The sequence below is a fragment of the Capricornis sumatraensis genome, chromosome 22 (genome assembly GCF_032405125.1).
Source record: "Capricornis sumatraensis isolate serow.1 chromosome 22, serow.2, whole genome shotgun sequence".
In the NCBI taxonomy this organism is placed as follows: domain Eukaryota; kingdom Metazoa; phylum Chordata; class Mammalia; order Artiodactyla; family Bovidae; genus Capricornis; species Capricornis sumatraensis.
The window spans coordinates 48,651,331-48,673,240 of record NC_091090.1 but is presented as its reverse complement, the minus strand read 5'-3'; the positions used below and the strand labels follow the sequence as shown (position 1 = coordinate 48,673,240).

Genomic DNA, 21,910 nt, shown 5'->3' with positions numbered 1-21,910 from the left:
GAAAAGGGACCTCTGTGAAGTTGGGGGACTAAGAAGGAGATATTTACTCTTTCTATAAGCACCATACACACACATTTATACACATAAATACCACACTGTTTTAATCTAGCTTTCTTTCCTTCTTTCTCCTTTCTGTAAGAGCATATATTTATTTTGTAATATGGTCGTTTCTTGGTACCTATGGGGGAGCCAGGCCCAGGACCCCTTGTGGATGCCAAAATCTGCAGACACCCAAGTCCCTTATCTAAAATAGCTTAGTATTTGCATACAATGAACACACACTCTCCCACATACTTAAAATCATCTCTAGATTACTTACAATGCCTAACACAATGCAAATACTATGCAAATAGTTGTAAATAGTAATACAATATGTTATGTAAATAATTGCCAGCATGTGGCAAAAATCAAGGTTTGCTTTTTAGAGCTTTCTGAATCAATCCACATTTGTTTGAATGAACCCATGGATACGGAGGAGTGACTGTACTCAATGAAAATGAGAATAATGTGAAATCTTCAGGTCTTAGCCTTCTTCCAGCACGTGGCAAGTTAGACAGCCAACCACCATTTTTATTTGATCACAGTACCTCCTTGCTAGAAGTTTCTATCCATTGCCATGTGGATTGTTACTGCTTTCACATAGAACTATTTCCTCTGTGACTTGCACTAGGGAAAAAAAATGGTGTGGATAGTTATCTGACACATTTAAACATCTATTGCTAAGTATAGAGTTTTTATAAGTTTTTATAAGTATATAGAGTTTTTTTCAGAAATAGGTGAGCTATTAAAATTGAAACCCTCTTCCTGTTTTGCAGAAGTGAGAGACAGTAGGAGACCTTGTAATCTTAAAGTAGGATTGTTCTAGGGGAAAACGTTCTGTTTTTAGTGGAATTTTCATTTGACTCTTTCACATATTAATGCTGAAATTATATCTTACAGATGAGAAAACCTGCAGATGAAAAATTAGAGAAATTTTGGATCGATTTCAACCTAGGGAGTCAGAGTGTAACTTTTTATATACACAATCCTGAGGTAATCATGTTTGATTCCTGTTTAGACCTCAGTGCTTAGAGAATGTTGATATCCAAGTGTGTGTTAAGTGCTCACGAATTTCACTTATTTATTTTTTTTCCAAGAGTGATCTGTGGGACTCAGTAAGACTTTTGAAGGAAGCAGTGATGAATTTCTGCATACTAGGTAAGATGTTCATTCTAAACCGCTCCACGTTTTACTGGTGAGTGTTATTTCTGTTTACAGTTGCTGTGTATGCTTAGTTAATTCAGGGCGAACTTTGCTTGCACTTGAGGTAGAGGGAGCTGGTGAGTGTGGTCGAAGCCGGGCTGTGCTCAGGGGGAAGGACCGGTGACTCCTCCAGTCTGTAATGTTGGGGTTCAGTGACTTGCCTGATTTTCTCATTGTAAAAAATGGCTATAGTTCCTGAACAGATTGAAAATAGAGTCACCATGGGATCCAGCAGTTGCACTTCTGGATTTGTATCCAGAAGAACTGAGAGTTGGACTTGAATAGATTTGCCAATGTTCATGGCAGCCTTATTCACAATAGCCAAGAGATGGAAGACACCCAAGTGTTCATCGACCGAAGAATGGATAAAGTAGATGTAATCTGTACATACACTGGACTGTTATTTACCTTAAAAATAAGGAAATTCTGGCACATGCTCCAACATAGATGAACCCTGAGGATGTCATGCTAAGTAGTAAACGCTAGTCACAAAAAAGACGAATACTGTATGATTCCACTAAAATGAAGTGTCTGAAGTCAAGTCAAGTTGATAGAGACAGAGAGCAGAATGGTGGTTACCACGGGCTATGGGGAGGGGGAAATGGAGAGCTGTTCAATGGATGCAGAGTTTCAGATCTGTAAGATGAAAAAGTTCTGGAGATCTTTTCCACAACCATGTGAATATAATACCACTGAACTCTACGCTTAAGAAAAATTAACAAGGTAAGTGTTATATTTTGTATCACAATTTTAAGAAGTGGTTATGTTAAAATGGCTCTCTGGGGAGGTGTTACAAATAGCTGTGGAAAGAAGAGAAGTGAAAAGCAAAGGAGAAAAGGAAAGATATAAGCATCTGAATGCAGAGTTCCAAAGAATAGCAAGGAGAGATAAGAAAGCCTTCCTCAGCGATCAGTGCAAAGAAATAGAGGAAAACAATAGAATGGGAAAGACTAGAGATCTCTTCAAGAAAATCAGAGATACCAAGGGAACATTTCATGCAAAGATGGGCTTAATAAAGGACAGAAATGGTATGGACCTAACAGAAGCAGAAGATATTCAGAAGAGGTGGCAAGGATACACAGAATAACTATACAAAAAAGATCTTCACGACCAAGATAATCACGATGGTGTGATCACTCACCTAGAGCCAGATATCCTGGAATGTGAAGTCAAGTGGGCCTTAGAAAGCATCACTATGAAAAAAGCTAGTGGAGGTGACAGAATTCCAGTGGAGCTATTTCAAATGCTGAAAGATGATGCTGGGAAAGTGCTGCACTCAATAGGCCAGCAAATTTGGAAAACTCAGCAGTGGCCACAGGACTGGAAAAGGTCAGTTTTCATTCCAATCCCAAAGAAAGGCAATGCCAAAGAATGCTCAAACTACTGCACAATTTCACTCATCTCACACGCTAGTAAAGTAATGCTCAAAATTCTCCAAGCCAGGCTTCAGCAATACGTGAACTGTGAACTTCCAGATGTTCAAGCTGGTTTTAGAAAAGGCAGAGGAACCAGAGATCAAATTGCCAACATCCACTGGATCATGGAAAAAGCAAGAGAGTTCCAGAAAAACATTGATTTCTGCTTTATTGACTATGCCAAAGCCTTTGACTGTGTGGATCACAATAAACTGTGGGAAATTCTGAGAGAGATGGGAATACCAGTCCACCTGACCTGCCTCTTGAGGAACCTATATGCAGGTCAGGAAGCAACAGTAGGAACTGGACATGGAACAACAGACTGGTTCCAAATAGGAAAAGGAGTGCGTCAAGGCTGTATATTGTCACCCTGCTTATTTAACTTCTATGCAGAGTACATCATGAGAAACACTGGACTGGAAGAAACACAAGCTGGAATCAAGATTGCCGGGAGAAGTATCAATAACCTCAGATAAGCAGATGACACCACCCTTATGGCAGAAAGTGAAGAGGAACTAAAGAGCCTCTTGATGAAAGTGAAAGAGGAGAGTGAAAAAGTTGGCTTAAAGCTCAACATTCAGAAAACGAAGATCATGGCATCTGGTCCCATCACTTCATGGGAAATAGATGGGGAAACAGTGGAAACAGTGGCAGACTTTATTTTTGGGGGCTCCAAAATCACTGCAGATGGTGATTGCAGCCATGAAATTAAAAGACGCTTACTCGATGGAAGGAAAGTTATGACCAACCTAGACAGCAAATTAAAAAGCAGAGACATTACTTTGTCAACAAAGGTCCGTCTAGTCAAGGCTATGGTTTTTCCAGTGGTCATGTATGGATGTGAGAGTTGGACTGTGAAGAAGGTTGAGCGCTGAAGAATTGATGCTTTTGAACTGTGGTGTTGGAGAAGACTCTTGAGAGTCCCTTGGACTGCAAGGAGATCCAACCAGTCCATTTTGAAGATCAGCCCTGGGATTTCTTTGGAGGGAATGATGCTAAAGCTGAAACTCCAGTACTTTGGCCACCTCATATGGAGAGTTGACTCATTGGAAAAGACTCTGATGCTGGGAGGGATTAGGGGCAGGAGGAGAAGGGGACGACGGAGGATGAGATGGCTGGATGGCATCACTGACTTGATGGACGTGAGTCTGAGTGAACTCTTGGAGTTGGTGATGGACAGGGAGGCCTGGTGTGCTGCGATTCATGGGGTTGCAAATAGTTGGACCCGACTGAGCGACTGAACTGAACTGATCTGACTGATGCTTACTTCACAAAGAATCTAGGGCGGCTTGCCTATTTATACCAAAATAATAGAAATAGAAAATTGAAACCATAGACAAGAAGGACAGTGTCTGTCATGCAGGCTGAATTGAACTTGACCACCGTGGAGATTCAGATTGGGGTGAAAAGTGAGACCATGTGAATATGATTCTCACCTCACAAGCCCTGGAGAGAGCAGATCCATCCTTCCCAGCTTTGAACTCACACTGGAGGTTCTCCCAAGGGGCTCCTGCGGGTAAGGCGGGCCTTCCTCAGCCCCCAGTGTTCCTTGCTGGAATTTCCTGGATACATAAGTTAACCTCAGTGTTTTGTTAAAGGATAATTTTTGAAAAGGTGAAATGGTGACCCTCATAAAAATACGTTAATAAAACTTGGATTAAAGGCCACATTAATGAGAGAATTGGTAAGATGTAATAACCAGGAACTGATGCAAAGAACTACACAAATAGGTTTGTAAATAGAATAGTTGCGTTTCGTAAACACAATTTGAGTTTCTGTGAACAAGAATCACTTGCATTATTTAATTTCTTCTGTTAAATATTATTAGAAAAAGAGGGAAATTGGGGCATGAGGAGGCAGTAGAGGAGGAGGCAGAAGGAGAGCCTTTCATGGTGCAGCTGGGAGAAGGAAAGGGAGGTGAAGACGGCCCATCATTCAGATGCTGATTGCAAGTCGATTACAGGTTGACACCTGTATGCCTGACCAACCGGGTACCACTCAGGCTCCCACAAGCTCCTCCTCAGCATTCATAACTTGCTATAATGGTTCACAGAACTCAGGGAAACATGTTTGTTTACATTTATCAGTTTATTATAGGGGACATACATAATAAAGGATCCAGAGGATCCAGAGGGTCCATAGCGCAGGGGTCTGTCTTTCTGAGGAGGTGGGCTGCATCACCCTCCTGGAATGTTTGTGTTCACCAGCCTGACAGGTCTGTGAACCCTGAACCCCATAGTTCAGGGATTTTTATGGAAGCCTTATCATGTAGGCATGATCCAATATTAACTCCATCTCTGGCCTTTTCTCCCCTCCCTGAAGGTTGGGGAGATGGAAGTTCCAACCCTCTAACCATGCCTTGGTCTTTCTGGGGACCAGTCTGAATCCTGAAGTTGTCTAGGCTCCTCCAGCCCCCAGTCACCTCAAAACGCACTCATCACTCAGGAGATGCCAAGGATTGTTAGAAGCTCTGGTGTCAGGAACCAAGGTCAGAGACCAAATATGAGAGCAAAAGATGCTTCTAGCAACCCGTTGCTTAAAATGGATTTTAGAAGTTCTGTGTCAGAAACTGAGGCCAAGATCAAATGTATATTTTTTATGGTGACACAGATGGGAAGGAGCAGAAGCCAGCGGTTCTATAGTCACAGAATTGGAAAGGCAGTATATGCTGAACTGGAAGTGCCCCCTCTCTCTAGGAAAGGGGTTTATAAACATCTCACTAAAAATGTAAATATAAGTATAAATTAAGAGTAACTCTTTGCAAATCCATGGACTGTAGCCTCCCAGGCTTCTCTGTCCATGAAATTCTCCAAGCAAGAATACTGGAGTGGGTTGCTATGCACTCCTGCAGGGGATCTCCCCAACCCAGGGATCCAACCCAGGTCTCCAGCATTGCAGGCAGATTCTTTACTGTCTGAGTGACCAGGGAAACTATATAGTCACTACCTGTTACTATTTAAGATATATAACATATCATTGGTGTTTACTCTGAAGTCAATATTTTATAGAGACTTCCCATGGATCTGACTGTGGTCAGATCCTAATATTACTTTGCATATTGTAAGTTTCTGAACCCTGAACTTTGCCCCTGAGGTGGTTTTCAGTAACCCACTTGCCAAGTCAATACCCTGTACTTCATAAATATATCACCTTTTGGGGAGACTCTAAGATTCATAAAGTGCTTCATAGGAGCTGGAGGAGGTAGCTGTGACTTGGGGTAGTTTTATAGTCGAGGAAACAGGCTTGTATAGCAAGCTCGGTGAGCAAGACTTGCCTTTTGCGTGCACAGCCCTTCCTGCTAAGAGGTTGGCAGTGCTTTAGGAGCCTGTTGAGGGTTCTTGGGCTGTTTCTTCTCAGCCTTGTATCTTTGCATTTAGCTCCACAGCCCAGTTCAGTTCAGTCACTCAGTTGTGTCTGACTTTGTGACCCCATGGACTGCAGCACATTAGGCTTCCCTGTCTATCATCAGCTCCCAGAGCTTGCTAAAACTCATCCATTGATTTGGTAAGGCCGTCCAACCATCTCATCATCTGCTGTCCCCTTCTGCCTTCAGTCTTTCCCAGCATCAGGGTTTTTTCCAGTGAGTCAACTCTCTACATCAGGTGGCCAAAGGACTGGAGTTTCAGCTTCAACATCAGTCCTTCTAATCAATATTCAGGACTGATCTCCTTTAGGATGGACGGGTTTGATCTCCATGCAGTTCAAGGGACTCTCAAGAGTCTTCTCCAACACCACAGTTAGCTATTTACTTTTTCAGATATTGTTTAAAATTGTTTTTGCTGCAGATTTTGAGACTTACCCTGCAGAGACTGAATGTCCAGTAAGATCAGCCTTTGGGGAATTGTTGAATTTCACTAGAGGCCAGCACTATCCTATGGAAATATGATCTGAACCATATATTTAATTAAAAATTTGCTGCTGCTGCTAAGTCACTTCAGTTGTGTCTAACTCTGTGCGACCCCATAGATGGCAGCCCACCAGGCTCCGCCGTCCCTGAAATTCTGCAGGCAAGAACACTGGAGTGGGTTGCCATCCTGGTAACCTCATTAAAGGTTTTTTTTTCAAGTGGACTAATTTTAATGTGTATTTCACTCAGTATGACCAAAATATTCACAGTTTAACATGTAATCAGTATAAACAATTAATGAAATACTTTACCTTCTCTTTTTGGTGCCAGTCTTTATAAGCTGTAGTTTTGTGCTTATAACGCATCTCATGTTGTACCAGCCATATTTTGAGTATCAGGGGCCAAAGATCTGGATCCAGATGTGTGTCTTTCTTTCCTTTTTCCGTTCTCATCCATTTGTGAAAGAGCTTTGCCTGCTCTCATGAGCCTTTGTTCCTGCTGCTTCTAATGCAGCTTGTACTCACTGCGGCTTATGCTTGGACTTGCTGTAAATTGTGGTCTGAACTGGTTCCTCTATTAAAACCAACTACTATTTGTCAGTAAAGAGCTGGTGTCCTGGTCGGAGACCCTCCAGGAGACTATTGTCTGAGAAGCAGGCCTCTCCGAGGATGTTTCCATTTCTCTTCAAGTGGAGTCTGTTGAGATGAGTGTGGATTATTTCAGTTTGTATATTGGAAACAGTGCATTTTATTTTGAACTGTAGAAATGGGTGGGATCTAGGAGAAAGAATGAGAATGAAGGTTGTGCTTAATATATTGAGAAGTAAAATACCTGTCAGAGATGATAGCTTTGTATTCACAAATGTTCTTTAAAAAAATGGATTGAATTTTAGAAGACCCATCTCAATTGCTGTGCTGCTAAATTACTTCTGTTTCTGGAAGATTAACTACTTAAACATAATGTTTGTATATAAAAACACATGTGTACTTGATAAAAATAATTTCAGGGTAACTTTATTTAAATAATATCTTTTCAACTTCTCATTGCAGAAAAATCTGGACAGTGAGCAAATATCCCAGTCATTTAAAATTATAAAATTTAAAAACACAACCCCTTTCAGTTTGTTGATCTACATTGACTTTATTTTTTGCTAGAAACTGAGATGAAGATGCTTGAAATTTACCTGAAGAAGCCTATTAATATCAGAAACAAAGAAGTGACGAAAATAGAAATCCATTTTGAACTGCAGTTCAACATATCACAAGCTTCCATGAAAGCTTTAGGAGAAGACAAACAGGTGACGCATTTAATTCCTCTGTTTCATTTCCATATTGGGGTTTTATAAATTGAAATATAATTGACATAAAACATTATTTGTTTCAGGTATAAATCATAGCGATTCCATTTTGTATATATTGTGAAATAATTGCCATAATGAGACTTGTTGATAGTCATCACCATTGTTTGAAGTTTTTTCTTCTTGTGAAAACTTTTACTCTCTTAGCAACTTAACTATGCACTATAGTATTAACTACAGTCACGATGCTATACATTAAATCCCCTTGACATACTCATTTTATAGCAGGAAACTTGTACCTTCCGACCCCCTTCACTCACTTCGTTTACCCTCAACCCCCTCCTCTGGAATCACCAATCTGCTGTTTGTATCTGTGAGCTTATTTTTATTGTTGGCATTTTTAAGGTTGCACATGCAAGTGAGATCATGCGGAATTTCTCTTTCTCTGTGTGACTTGCCTCAGTTTGCATAAGGCCCTCACAGCGCATCCATATGGTTGCAAATGGCAAATTTGCTTCTTTTTAATGGCTGTATAATATTCTGTGTAAAAATACATATGTAACTCCAGAGAAATATTTGTCAGTTTTGTTTATATTTTCAAAGCAATAGCTCTTAGTTTTGTTGATTTTTCTTTCTTTTCTTTTTTTTGCCTCTACTTTGTTTATTTCCATTCTTTTTTCTTCGTTGTACTAACTGGGTTCATTTATTTTCGTTTTCTAGTTCCTTCAAGTGTAAAGATATGTTATTTATTTGAGATCTTTCTTCTTTATTTTTTGATGTGGGTGTTTATCACTATAATTTCCCTCTTAGAACTGCTTTTGCTGCATCTCATAAGTTTGGTATGTTTTATTTCCATTTTCATTTGCCAAAAGGTATTTTTAAGCTCTCTTTTGCTTTCTTCATTGACCCATTGGTTTTTCAGAAGTGTGTCATTTAGTCGCCACATATTCATGAATTTCCCAGTTTTTCTCTTGTAATTGATTTCTGGTTTCACATCACTGTGGTCGGTAAGGGTGCGTAATATGATTTCAGTCTTAAATTTATTAAGACTTGTGACCTAATATTTAAGTGTTTCCTGGATTCTATGTGTGTTGAAAGAACGTGTATTCTGTTGCTTTTGGGTAGAACGTTATGTGTATGTCAAGTCCATCTGATCTAACATTAATTTAAGGCTGATGTCTACACATTAGTTTTCCATCTAAGTGATGTATCCATTGATGTAAGTGGGGTATTAAAGTCCCTTGTGTGTGCTCAGTCACTCAGTCATGTCCGACTCTTTGCAGCCCCATGTACTGTAGCTCTCCAGGCTCCTCTGCCCATGGAATTTTCCAGGCAAGAAACTGGAGTGGGTAGCCATTCCCTTCTCCAGGGGATCTTCCCGACCCAGGGATGGAACCCACGTCTCTTGCATCTCCTGCCTTGGCAGGTGTATTCTTTACCCCAGCTCTACCTGGGAAGCCCCCATTTAAGTCCCTTACTATTATCATAGCTTCCCTGGTGGCTTAGATGGTAAAGCATCTGCCTGCAAAGTGGGAGACCCGGGTTTGATCCCTGGGTTGCGAAGATCTCCTGGAGAAGGGAACAGCAACCCACTCCAGTACTCTTGCCTGGAGAATCCCACGGATGGAGGAGCCTGGTAGGCTACAGTCCATGGGGTCACAAAGAGTCGGACACGACTGAGTGACTTCACTTTCACTTTCACTATTATCATATTGCTGTCTATTTCTCTCTATATATGTTAATGTTAAATTTATGAAAGAATTACTGCTTTTAAAAACCATGTGGTTTTGGTGTGCATTTCAGGTCATGCATGACCAGACAAAAATCTCAGCCGTTTCTGGTGAATTAGAGAAAGAAGACACTGAGATTCCTGGCAGCCACAAAACAGACACAGGTATATTGGGAAACAGCAAAATTTCTTACCTGGATTCCTTGTAGAAGCAGTGATAAAATGTTTCTTGAAAGCAGTTACTGAAAACCTGTGGTCATACAAGAGTAATTAATGTGTTACACCTTTGGAGAAAAAGTTGCAAATTAAATTTGAATTATTTTGTCCACCTGATATAGCCTCTTTGGGGGTCAGTTAAAAATGACAAAGAAGAACTAATGATGGGGTGGCTGGAGGCAAATGCTAGGGGTGTGTAGGGGCCTGTCTGCCCACAAAGCTGGCCCTGCACAGGTGAAATATTTCTTACGAGTTAGACCCAAAGGCCAAGGTGCCTCTAGATTTTTGGTGTTTGAGGCAGGTCCCAATTACCAGTTCTTACCAGAAGATGGCGCTGTACCAGATGTGGCTGTACCAGTGTGGATCCCGTGACGAGCATTTGCAGGGTGTATGCAGCGTTTTGTATGGTTATTGTTACCAGTTTTTTATTGCTCTTTCCTTCATGCGTATAGACCAAGCAAAGGACTCTACTGAGCCGGCAGAGTTAACCAGGGCTGAAGATGACCACCGCCTAATAACTCTCCCCTTAAATAACCAGTCTGAGCCTGCTGTAAGTACAAGGACCTGAGGGCAGGATTCTGAACCGTGGCCACTGGGGTGCTGGCAGGTGGAAGCTGATTCTCCCGGGTGGTTCTCCACTTTCTCCTGGCCAGCCATGGCTGTCTTTTTTTCTGACGATCCCCTCCTCTAAATTAGGTTTATCAGTTGTACTTATTTTTCCTTGCCTTTCCCTCAACTTGGCTCTCCAGTGGAATGTGTGACTTGGCTGGCTTTGCCTCATTCCCTCATTTGGGATTTGGAGACTGAGCTTAGGAGAAGCAGCAGCATTTCTGGGATCAGACACGGCATTTAGTTACTGATTGTGGGAACTTGAGGAAATGACGTAGCATCACTGGGACTGAGGCTTCTCATCTAAAGAACAAAGCTGCTTTGGGCTTCCCTGGTGGCTCGGTGATAAAGAATCCACCTGCCAGTGCAGGAGACGCAGGTTCAGTCATTGGATCTGGAAGATCCCAAGAAGAAGGACATGGCAACCCACTCTGGGATTCTTGCCTGGAGAATCCCCTGGACAGAGGAGCCTGGCAGGCTGCAGTCCATGGGGTCATAAAGAGCTGGATATGACTTAAGTGACTAAAGAAAACAAACAATACCTGGCTTATAGTGTGGCCCTGTTAGGGCCACATATAAAAACATATGTAAAGCGCCTAACACAAGGCTTGGCATGTATTGATGTTCAGTCCGTTTTCTTATGTTTGATCACATGGACAGATTATAGAGAAGTGTGATGATAGTGTTATATTTTTTAAACAAATATACACCAAAGATTATTTCTACAGATATCTTTTGGGGAACTTGAAGATCTCAACAGTTATGATGCTGTTGACATTTTTGTGAGTCTTCCTTTGATGTTTCCCTTAGTAACTGTGAGACACTCTTGATTATCTTTGATGTGGTAAGTCTTCTCCTGTGGGTGGGTATCTTTTTTTTTTTAATAGCCAATAGTCACTTGGAACCAAATTTAATGAAGAAAGAGCCTGATATCTTAGTATTTAAATGCTTTTCTTTGGAGGTGTAGAATGACCCCCAAAAGTCTCAGAGGCACCCTAATTAAGCAGATGTTTATATATGCATTTCCTGCAGCAAACAAATACAGCTGATAATTCACCCAAAAAATCAAAACTGGATGATACACAAAAAGGTCAGATTTTTTTTTTCTATCATAAGACCTGAATGGTATATTTCAATGTATACTTCACATGCTTAACAGTTTTTGTTTTCCATTTTTATGCTTGGAATTTACTTCAGAACTCGAATATTCTGTAGATTTACAAGAATCATCAGCAACAACTCAGTTTCCTACATTAAATGATGCATCTAGGTAAGTGATTTTCAGAAGTCGTAAACCACGTGAAGTCGCTCAGTTGTGTCCGACTCTTTGCAACCCCATGAACTGCAGCCTACCAGGGTCCTCTGTCCATGGGATTTTCCCGGCAGGAATACTGGAGTGGGTTGCTATTTCCTTCTCCAGGGTATCTTCCCAACCCAGGGATCGAACTCCGGGTCTCCTGCATTGTGGGCAGACGCTTTACCATCTGAGCCACCAGGGAAGCCTGTAAACCACGTAGATTGTTGTTAATGTGACTCATTAATTGCAATTTGACTGTCTGGGTTTTCCCCTTTCCTGCCTGTGGCCATGCCCCACACAAGGAGAGAGCATTGTGTGCAGTTTTCGGTGAATAATGTCAGCAGGGCTGGAGTGTTCTCCTGTCCTATGGGTCTCTACCCCTTTCAAGGATCACAGCCTTGTCGTGGCCACGGGGCCTGCATAACTCAGTGAAGCTATGATCCATGCTATACAGGGGCCCCCAAGACGGACGGGTCATGGTGGAGAGTTCTGACAAAGTGTGGTCCACTGGGGCAGGAAATCGTAGTTCCAATGTTATCTTTGGTGATGTAGTTTTCCCTAGCAGAACACTGGATACTCCTAGACAGAAAGTGCATATTGCTTGGCACTAATTTATTTGCCACTTTTCTATGTAGGCCTCTGAAGAATGGGCCATATATGTGATTTTTTTTTTTTACAGCTTTGTTGAGACATAATTGAAATAACATGTACCTATATAGAGAGTGTACAGTTTGAGTTTTGACATTTGTCTACACCTGGGAGCCATCACCACCATCAAGATAAGGACCATATCCATCATTTCCAAGAATTTCTTTCTGCCCCTTGGAAATACCTCCCTCTTTCTCCATGCCCACCCCCACCCTTGGCAATCACTGATCTGCTTTGTCACTATAGATGAGTTTGTAGTTTTAAAAATCTTACTTAAATGGAATCAAACTGGAGGAATTCTTTTGTTTTTTTCTTTCCTAGCATCTTTCATTCATTGTAACTATTGGGATTGGCCAAGAAGTTTGTTTGGTTTTCTCATCACTTATAGAAAAATCTGAACAAAAACTTTTTGGCCAACCTAGTATTTTGAGATTCTTCGCGTTGTATCAGCAGTTCGTTCTTTTATGTTATTGAGTGCTGTGGAGAATAGTGGACCCATTGTGTGGATATACCACAACTTGTCTGTCCATTCTCCTCTTGATGGACACTTGAGTTTCCAGTTTTTTTGTTGTCACAAGTAAAGCCCTTAGGCTTCGTGTATAAGCCTCTGTGTGGAGGTGGAGGTTTAGCTGCTAAGTCATGTCCAGCACTCTGCAGCTGCGTGGACTGTAGCCCGTCAGCCTCCTCTGTCCATGGGATTCTCCAGGCAAGAATGGTTTTTCATTTCCTCTCCAGGAGATCTTCCTGACCCAGGAATCCTGCTTTCCTGGTCTCCAGTCTCCTGCATTGCAGGCAGGTTCTTTACCACTGTGCCACCTGGGAAACTCCTCTGTATGGAAATTATGTTATCTTTTCTCTGGGGTGAATATATAGGAGTGGGATAGCTGGATCATCACTGGTGTATATTTAACTTTTAAAAAAACTGCCAAGATGTTTTTCAGTATCTTTAGAGCATTCCACGTTACCACCAACAGTCTTTGAGGGTTCTGGTTGCTAGACTTTCTCATTAGTAGGTTCAGTAATATAATTTCATTGATGGATGAAGTAAGGAATGAATGAACTAATCCAGTACTGATGTGGGCTGCTTCTTTATCTTTCTTTGCCAGAACCACACAGTCCCACAAAGGATCCTCAGTGAGTGAAATTTCCTTTATTTACTTCATTAATTTTTATATATTGTTATGACTCTACCTCCCAAACACCATTCTTCTTTGAATTATTAGATATCTTTCTGTGTTGTGTATCTGTGTCAGCATTTATTATTTGGGGGCTTCAAGGGTTTACCATTTATACATAATTGTAAATTACATATGCAATTTACATATGCAAATTCCAAGTTGTAAATTACACATGCAGCTCTAGGACCTGCATTTGTGCCCAATCGTGTCCGACTCTTTGCGACCCCGTGGACTGCAGCCTGCCAGGCTCCTCTATCCATGGGATTCTCCAGGCATGCATACTGGTGTGGGTTGCTGTTTCCTGCTGTTTCCCAGGAGATCTTCCCGACCCAGGGATCGGACTGGTGTCTCCTACATTGCAGGCGGATGCTTTACCAACGAACAGCTCTATTTCTCCTTTAATACTGTTAGTTTAAAGTGCTCTTTGTCATGCTGTGAAACCTGTTCCTGCCTGACCTTAAAAAATGAAAGTTCGAAGCCAGAAATAGAGCCTACATGTGTCAGGCTGTCCAGGAACTAAAAAGGAGTGTTTTTATATCATCGCTGAAGCTAGCCATTTCCTGGTCAAAGGTCTCTTTCAATTAGAAGAGAGCAGAGACCTACCCCACCACTCCGCTTCCTTCTCGTCATGCTTTCTTGTCCAGGCATCTAGTGTTTCATCATTTCAGATCTGTAGAGTTATCCAGGTGTCTTGCGGCTTTACTTCTTCCTCTCATGCCCGCTGAAGCAGGAGTGGGAGCTGGTTTGGAAGTGTGCCGCGCTCAGGCGACCCTGCAGCCTTCTTCTGGGGCTCTTCCTCCCAGAAACTTGCCCTTCTCTGCGCCTGTCTGATCCTCTGTTCAGCAGTGAAAACTCCCCAGCCCTGCTTGAATCTGAGAATCCTTTGTCTCCTTCTGGGAAGTGTGGAACATTGTTGCTGCTGCTCCGAGAAGTCTAGATTTGCCTTTGGGAAGGGGCTGCTCACTTGTCGTCCTACGGAATATGTCCATGTAGAGCAGAGGGTAGGTCTTCGTCTTCCGGAGGGTCCTCATTCCCCGAAAACATCTAGCAAAACCACCGCAGACTCTGAGCTAAGGATTCCAGACTGGAGTAATCTGTTCATCGCCGGGTCTCTGTCTCTCTGCCTGTAAATGAGTACCTCAATTAAAAGGGACATTCAGATGCCTTTACGGCAAAGAAATCTTGGGTACTGCTCAGAGCTTTTTAGCTCTTTCGTGTTGCAATAAGTAAAACAGCACGTACAACTGCTTTTACATTCAGACTGAAACCACAGAATGCAATTCAGGGCTCAGAAGAGCACAGGTTTTTCTGTCTCAATGCATAAGGAACTTAATGAGAAGCAGAGTGGCAGGTAAGGAAAGAGTTTATTAGTTCTTGCCTGGAAAATTCCCTGGATAGAGGGCTACAGTCTGTGGGGTCCCAAAGAGTCAGAAATGGCTGAGCATGCTCTTGCTAAAAAGGTGCGAGTTGCAGGCAGATGAGAGGGTTTTGAGTGCTTCACATTTTTATAATTAAAGGAACAGCAGGGAGAAGACCATCATCTTCCTTATTTTTGAGTTAAGCTTCCGTCATCGGCTCTTCCTCCACATCAGGCTGGGAAATTTTCTTGTCTCCCTACATGGTCAAACGGGGACCATCATGGCACTATTCAAATCAGCAGAAGAATGGTTATGCATGCTAGACTATGGTAAATCATGTTAGCTATCAGTCCAATGGGGCTTCCCAGGTGAGTCAGTCAGTAAGGAATCTGCCTGCCAATGCAGGAGACGCGGGTTCGATCCCTGGGTCAGGAAGATCCCCCTGGAAAAGGAGATGGCAACCCATTCCAGTATTCTCACCTGGAGAATTCCATGGATGGAGGGAGGGGCCTGGCAGCTACAGTCCACGGGGTCGCCAAGAGTTGGACACAACTTAGTGACTAAACAATAGCAATCAGTATGATGAGGGTTTTCCACTTCGGAATGTCACCTTTCCCCTGTATTTTTGTTTTTAATGTATGCAGAGGAGCATGTCCTAGGAATCATTAACCTAGTGACCTCAACCGGCAGGATGCAAACATCGTTGACTTGATGTGTATTTTTGTTGTTAGCTTCATTGTTAAGCAAGCCTGCTGTGCTTCATGATTTTCCATTTGCTTTCTGGGGTGATCATTAACTTACGCTGGTCTCCCAAAGTTCCTTAAAGTTCCGCCTCTACCTATAGTCTCCAAGTGGGATTTTAAACTAGCTCTTTGATTATCCTATTCTATCCCTGTTCAGACTACACACACATGCACAATAACATTTAGTATAGGGCTGACTTTTTAAACAATTGTGGTAAAGGGTGCATCATGTAAAGTTTGCTGTCTCCACCGTTGTGAGTGTATGTTCCGGGCATTAAGCGCTCTCACGTTGTTGTACGTACAGTCATCACCTCCGTCCATCTCCTGAGCTTTTTCCATCTTCCCTGTCTGAAATGCTGTCCCCATTAAACAACTCCCCAATTTAACAAAATTGAAAGATACAAGAGCCCTAGAAGGACACACCAAATGGTAAAGTACTTGTGATTATGAATCCCTTTGTTTGTGGCTCCTTGTGTTTTTTGGTTTCCTATTATAAATGTGGTAACTTTTAAGAAATGTGTTATTTTAAAAACCTTAAAAAAAGATTGGGATACAAAAATCTAATTTCTTTCTGTATGCTAGCAAATAGATAATAGCAAACCATGTTATCTGATAAGGAGTTAATATCCAAAATATATAAGGAATGCATACATTCAATAGCCCCGCCCCACCCCCCACACACACACCCCCTCCCCCGCCGAAAAAATCATCTGATTAAAAAAGGAGGGGAAAGGCTTTCAACAGACATTTCTCCAAAGGAGATATGCAAATGGTCAAGAAGTGTGTAAGAAGATGCTTGATGTCACTAATCATCCGGAAAGGCTTTTGTAGCGCCCAGCTGCGTCTAAGACAGAACCGGGTAGGAAACTCTGCCGCCTTGCTCGTTTTGTCCTGCCATCCTCGTCGTTATATGCCTCACGGAGATGGGCGCAACAAAGGTTTTGTTTTAAATAGTGAATCGTTGGCAGGCAGAAGATGTATGGACATGGATTGCAAGACGAGAAGTTTGCCACAGAATGGGGTGCTTTCCATGCACTGGGCTCACAGCATGCAAAGGGCACATGGCAGAAAAAAGAAGGGTGAAGCTGTTGGTGCCACAGTTCCGCTAATTCAATGTGTTTTGCTTTCAGGAAAGATTCTGCTTTTGAGGATAAAGGAAAGCAAGAAACAAGGATGTCGGTAATGGAGCCACTTTCACTGTTTTGGGCAGTCCTTCCCGTCTTAGTTATTTGCATACCATCTTCAAACTTTGACTTGGCTCTGCGTCTTTATGTTTCTCAGTTAAATTTATGTTAAGGTCTTTTTAAAATTCACTTTCAAGTGGAAAATCAGGGTTAATTCTAACAAATAGTTGGTAAAGCCCCCAAGTAAGTACAACGGAGAATAGCAAAGTTAAATCGAATTGTGATACTTTTCCTTGTATTAGGCTTTGAGCCAAAAGTCTGTCCTTGCTTTGTCAAAAAAGACACATGTATACTTAAGGCTGATTCATGTTGTTGTATGGCAGAAACCAACACCGCATTGTAAAGCAATTATCCTCCAAATTAAAAGTAAATTTAAAAGAAGATTATGAAGTAAAAGAGAAGTGTTAAAGGCTTTCTAGCAGCTGAGATTTCCTCTGACTAGAATCAGAAGTGTAATGAATTGAAAAGAAATTTCTTGCTCTAAGTCAATGATGTTTTGTTCTACATTGCCTGCTTCTCTCTCTCTGTTGCTCTTCCTTTGGGAAGCAGAGTGCCTTAAGTCTATCATCAGTGCACTGGAAAAGAAATCTGTATGGGAACAGGAAATGAGATTTTTGTTCCTAAAATTGAGATCATGGATTCCAAACAAGCAAAGTTCCTTCTGGCTGTCTTATAACTGTAGTTCTCAGTCCTATGGGCTAGCGTTTTGAAGTTGGTGATAGCTCAGTAATCAGGCGCACCAGCTTTTGGAAAGTTCCCTACCATCTCTGCAATTATGATTAGAGAGGCTTTTATTATCTTTTACAACAGCAGCTGCCTAAGGATATAATCATCTTCTTTTTCTCCCTTCTCTGTACTTGGGTGCCCTTTTATTATGTAAGACAGCCCAGTCTTCTCAAGGAGGTACTTCTCTTTTGCCTAACTTCATAGTCATGTGTTTAATTGTGCATAAATGCTACCAGCATCCTTTCAGCAGTTCTCATGTATCACCTGTGTTTGTAAAAGTCTGATTATAGGAAACACCTTTTCTCGGAGAGTGATCAGGATTCAAGTAGTAGTGGCAGTGAGCTGTCTTGGGCCGGTGACCGAAAGCGGAAATCCTTGAAGTCGTATCCTAGTAGGAAAAAGACAAGAACCAGAAGGAGCAGCATAAGAAGTAAGTCTGGTAATGTGTCTTCTTTCCAATAGCTTTTCAAACGAATCAGTAGGTATTACTTTTGTGGGATGTGATGGGAAAGGGTATCAACAAGATATATGATCACGTGATCCTGCTACTGTTACACGGGAAAGGGAAAATGTTGATATGTGAAACAGTACTAAAGAATATGGAATTGACCAATAATTGTGAAATATGAACTACAGATAAATGGAGTAAAGAGTTCAGATAAGAGGAGTTTGATGTCAGCTGACATAAGCTGAAATCTTCAGGAAAAGCTTCAAGGAAGGCTGGGTGGGACCTCAGCTGATCCTTGGGAAAAGAATAGGATTTGAAGAAGTATGGAGAAGAGGAAGCATTCTGGTTAGGTAAAACCGGAAGAACATGGGCCAGTCCCTGGGCAAGATGGCAGCCCAAAGGAGAAGAGGGTGGCAGAGGACGAGATGGTTAGGTGGCCTCACCGACTCTATGGACACGAGTTTGAGCACACTCCGAGAGACAGTGAAGGACAGGGAAGCCTGGCGTGCTACAGTCCGTGGGGTCGCAAAGAGTCGGACACAAGTTAGCGACCAAACAGCAGCAAGAACATGGGAAGAGTGTTCAGAAACAGTATCTGGAGCAAAGAATTCTCGCTGGCCAGAGGAACAAAGCTGAATAATTAGAGAGTTAGACATTTCAGCGTGCGAAGTGGGGGTTGCTTCTAGAGTGTATTTTGTGTTTCTCATAAGTAAACCTATCCACTGGGCTCTTGTTCCCTTTCATTCTAGTCTTGCCCCCTTTTCCTCCCAGTGGTGGCAGTGACCTTGAGAAAGATCAAGTGAGTAAATGCTTTCTGTGGTGCCCTGTGCCCTTTATGGGGTAAGTGTGAAACAAGTTGATCTGTTTAGGTTTGAACAACCTTTATTTAAAAAAACCTCCTTTCTGGAATCGAAAAATGACAAACCAGTGGTTTACTAGTGTGTAAACTACTTTCGGTAGAAACTTCAAGGAGTTCCACACATTTAGTATGAATCTTGGGCAAAGATTTAGGATCTTTTTTCTTTGGTTGAAAATTTATTGAAAGATGGTTATTATGAAGTATGGTGGAAATCTGGGCTATTCTGATTTCCTAAAAATAGGTGCTCTTTTGAATTTGTATTAAAATAAACTTCTTGATTTAATTCTTCTCTCAGTTTTCAGTTTGTGGACATGTTATTCACAAAGATTTTAATTATTTGAATCTTTATGTTGCCAGAGATTGAACTACCTTCAGGCTTACATAAATACTGAATAAACCCTGAAGGTTTCTTAAATTCTTTCAGTTATACTTGTTTTATAGGAAAGCAGTTAAGAACATGGACATGAGTGTCCTCCAGGCCAATTCAAAGATTACTTTACCATGTTTTTAGCTGAATTACCTCTCTCAGCAGTTGGCTTTTGTCCTTTGTTGAATGAAATGAGATATAGTGAATATAGTATAGTATGTGTGTATATGATTATATTTTATATAATATGTCATGTATATAAATGTAATATATATCATATACTACATGTATATGATTATCACATACGCCATATATAAAACATATACACATGACTATGTATATATATATAATCATGTATATATGTAACACATATTTTGTATGTGTGTGTGTATATGCAGACACACAGAAAGACACACACTACAGAATTTGTGCAAAGTGTTCAAGAATTTTCTAGTTTCACTTTTCACTTTCACTATAGAACATATAATCATGTATATATGAAATATATTTTATATATGGTATATAATGTGATATATAATCACATGTATATAATATGTGATGTATATTATGTATAATTTGTACATATATATAGAATATATATATTTATGTATAAATATATATATTTTATATGTATGGGTATGTACACACAAAAACACAGACACATTACAGAATATAGTGTGAAGTGTGTAAGGCTTTTCTACAGGCAGCGCTGGGATTCTGAGGACATCAGCAGCACCCTGCTCACCTGTACACAAATACAATGTGTTTAGTGTTCTAATGGGATCTGGCCGTGGCGCTAGTGGTAGAGAACGTGCCTGCCAATGCAGGAGCCATGGGTTTGATCCCTGGGTCGGGAAGGTCCCCTGGAGAAGGAAATGGCCACCAACTCCAGTATTCTTGCCTGGGAAATCCCATGGACAGAGGAGCCTGGCGAGCTGCAGTACAGGGGATCGCACCGAGTCGGACACGACCGAAGCGACTTAGCGCAGCACAGCGCTCTCGTCATAGCTTGTTGTCTGCCCTCCCCTACCAGCCTTCTTCCATCTGCCCAGGGGGACTCTTATGTTCTGCAATGACAGGGAGTGTTTATAGCTCAAACTCTAAGCCAGAGCATGTACCTAAATATTTGTTGAGTAGTTCCACCTGAGATAAGGAGTTATCAGTTAGAAATAGACCACAGAAGGACTGCCCTGGTGGTCCAGCGCTTAAGACTTTTCTTTCCAGGGCAACAGGTGCAGGTTTGATCCCTGGTTGAGGAACTACGATCCCACATGTTTCTGAGCCTAAAAACCAAAACATAAAACAGAAGCAATATGTAACAAATTCAATAAAGACTTTAAAAAATAATCCACATCAAAAAAACTTAAAAAAAAATAAAAGAATAAAGAAATAGGCTCAAAGAACAGTTTTTAACAATATACAGCTTTAAAAAAAATTAGGTACCAAAACACATCAAAGCTTTGAGAATCCACAGATTTACGATATGCAGCTGCCAGCAAGTCTGTGGTGATTATCAGTGAGGGCATTGCTGACTTTATAGAGACATTGGTAGCTGACACTGACGTCTCTGTGCTGGAGTTTAAGAGAATAACTTAGAGCAAAGGTTGGCAAACCTTTTCTCTGGAGGGTCAGGTAGTAAATATTTTGGTCTCTCCGGGTGGGTGGTTTCTATGGCAACTGTTCAACCCTGCCATTGTAGCATGCAGGCATCCACATGTGCAGTACTCAAGTGCATGGATGTGTTGGGTTCCAGTTAAACTTTATTTACGAAAACTTTATTCCCATTGAACTGTAGAGCTGTAGTTGGTTGACTCCTGGTTTAGAGCAGTGGTTCTCAGACTTTGGTGATCATCAGAATGACCAGAATGGTCACCAGAAATGCAGATCGCTGGGACCTGTCCCCAGAGTTTTTGACTGAGTGTGTTGTCAGTGGGGCTTAAGAATTTGCATTTCCATCAAGTTCTCAGGTGCTGCTGAGGCTGTGGTCTGGGACCACACTTTGAGAACTTAGAGTCAGCTTTGAGTTAGTTTATTGATTCACGACCTAATGTGCTTCTAGCCCTGGGATCTTATGGTCTTAAAGTTTCTTTTTTCAAATGGACCATGTCCAATTCTTAAACATTTTTAAAAAGGATATTGGAAGTGTCTTGGAATGTTTTAATAACTTGCTGTGAGTGATTGTGACTGTTAGCACTTTGTAAAAAGTACTATGTTTTAGGTTAAAATTCTAACACCCTTATGGAAAGATTCCTCCAGGCAAAATAATGTCACACCTCCCAAAATTTCTGGAACCGAATTTCAGAGTAGTTCTGCCTTTTTAACTCCTGAAGATTCTGCCCAGAAAACAGGTATATGATTTTCTGTTGATTTACATAGAAAAAAATTCTATTTTGGAAATGGTAGTTTAAAAAAGCAAAATATGTTTCTGTTAATATCTGTTGAAGAAAGTGTGAGGGTATGATCGATTAATCTTCTCTTTCTTGTCCTGATTAACAAAAGACAGAGGACTTTGTGTTTTAATTCCATTTAACATTTGAGATCACCTTGTGTGTAAGAATTGCTGGTGTTCATCTGCTTTTAAAATAGCAACAAATGGTGGTTGATTGCAGGGTTTGGTAAACTTTTTCTGTAGAGGAACAGGTAGTATTTATTTTTTGCTTTTTTGGCCCCTAGAGTTTCTGTTGCAACTATTCAACTCTGCGTTCGTAGTCCCAAATCAGTCAGACAAGATGTAAACTAATGGCTGT

General features: G+C 41.2%; 1 protein-coding gene across 1 annotated transcript in view; it reads left to right on the top strand.

Annotated features, from left to right (window-relative positions):
* The window catches only part of SYCP2L (synaptonemal complex protein 2 like), a 56,135-nt gene that overhangs the window by 18,715 nt on the left and 15,510 nt on the right, over window positions 1-21,910 (top strand). Inside the window, exons 13-23 of the mRNA XM_068994204.1 lie at window positions 940-1,032; window positions 1,137-1,197; window positions 7,659-7,801; window positions 9,605-9,695; window positions 10,199-10,296; window positions 11,388-11,445; window positions 11,553-11,625; window positions 16,710-16,758; window positions 17,769-17,919; window positions 18,687-18,736; window positions 21,382-21,511. Of these exons, the coding sequence (XP_068850305.1) occupies window positions 940-1,032; window positions 1,137-1,197; window positions 7,659-7,801; window positions 9,605-9,695; window positions 10,199-10,296; window positions 11,388-11,445; window positions 11,553-11,625; window positions 16,710-16,758; window positions 17,769-17,919; window positions 18,687-18,736; window positions 21,382-21,511 (997 nt within the window). The remainder of the gene's footprint in view (window positions 1-939; window positions 1,033-1,136; window positions 1,198-7,658; window positions 7,802-9,604; window positions 9,696-10,198; window positions 10,297-11,387; window positions 11,446-11,552; window positions 11,626-16,709; window positions 16,759-17,768; window positions 17,920-18,686; window positions 18,737-21,381; window positions 21,512-21,910) is intronic.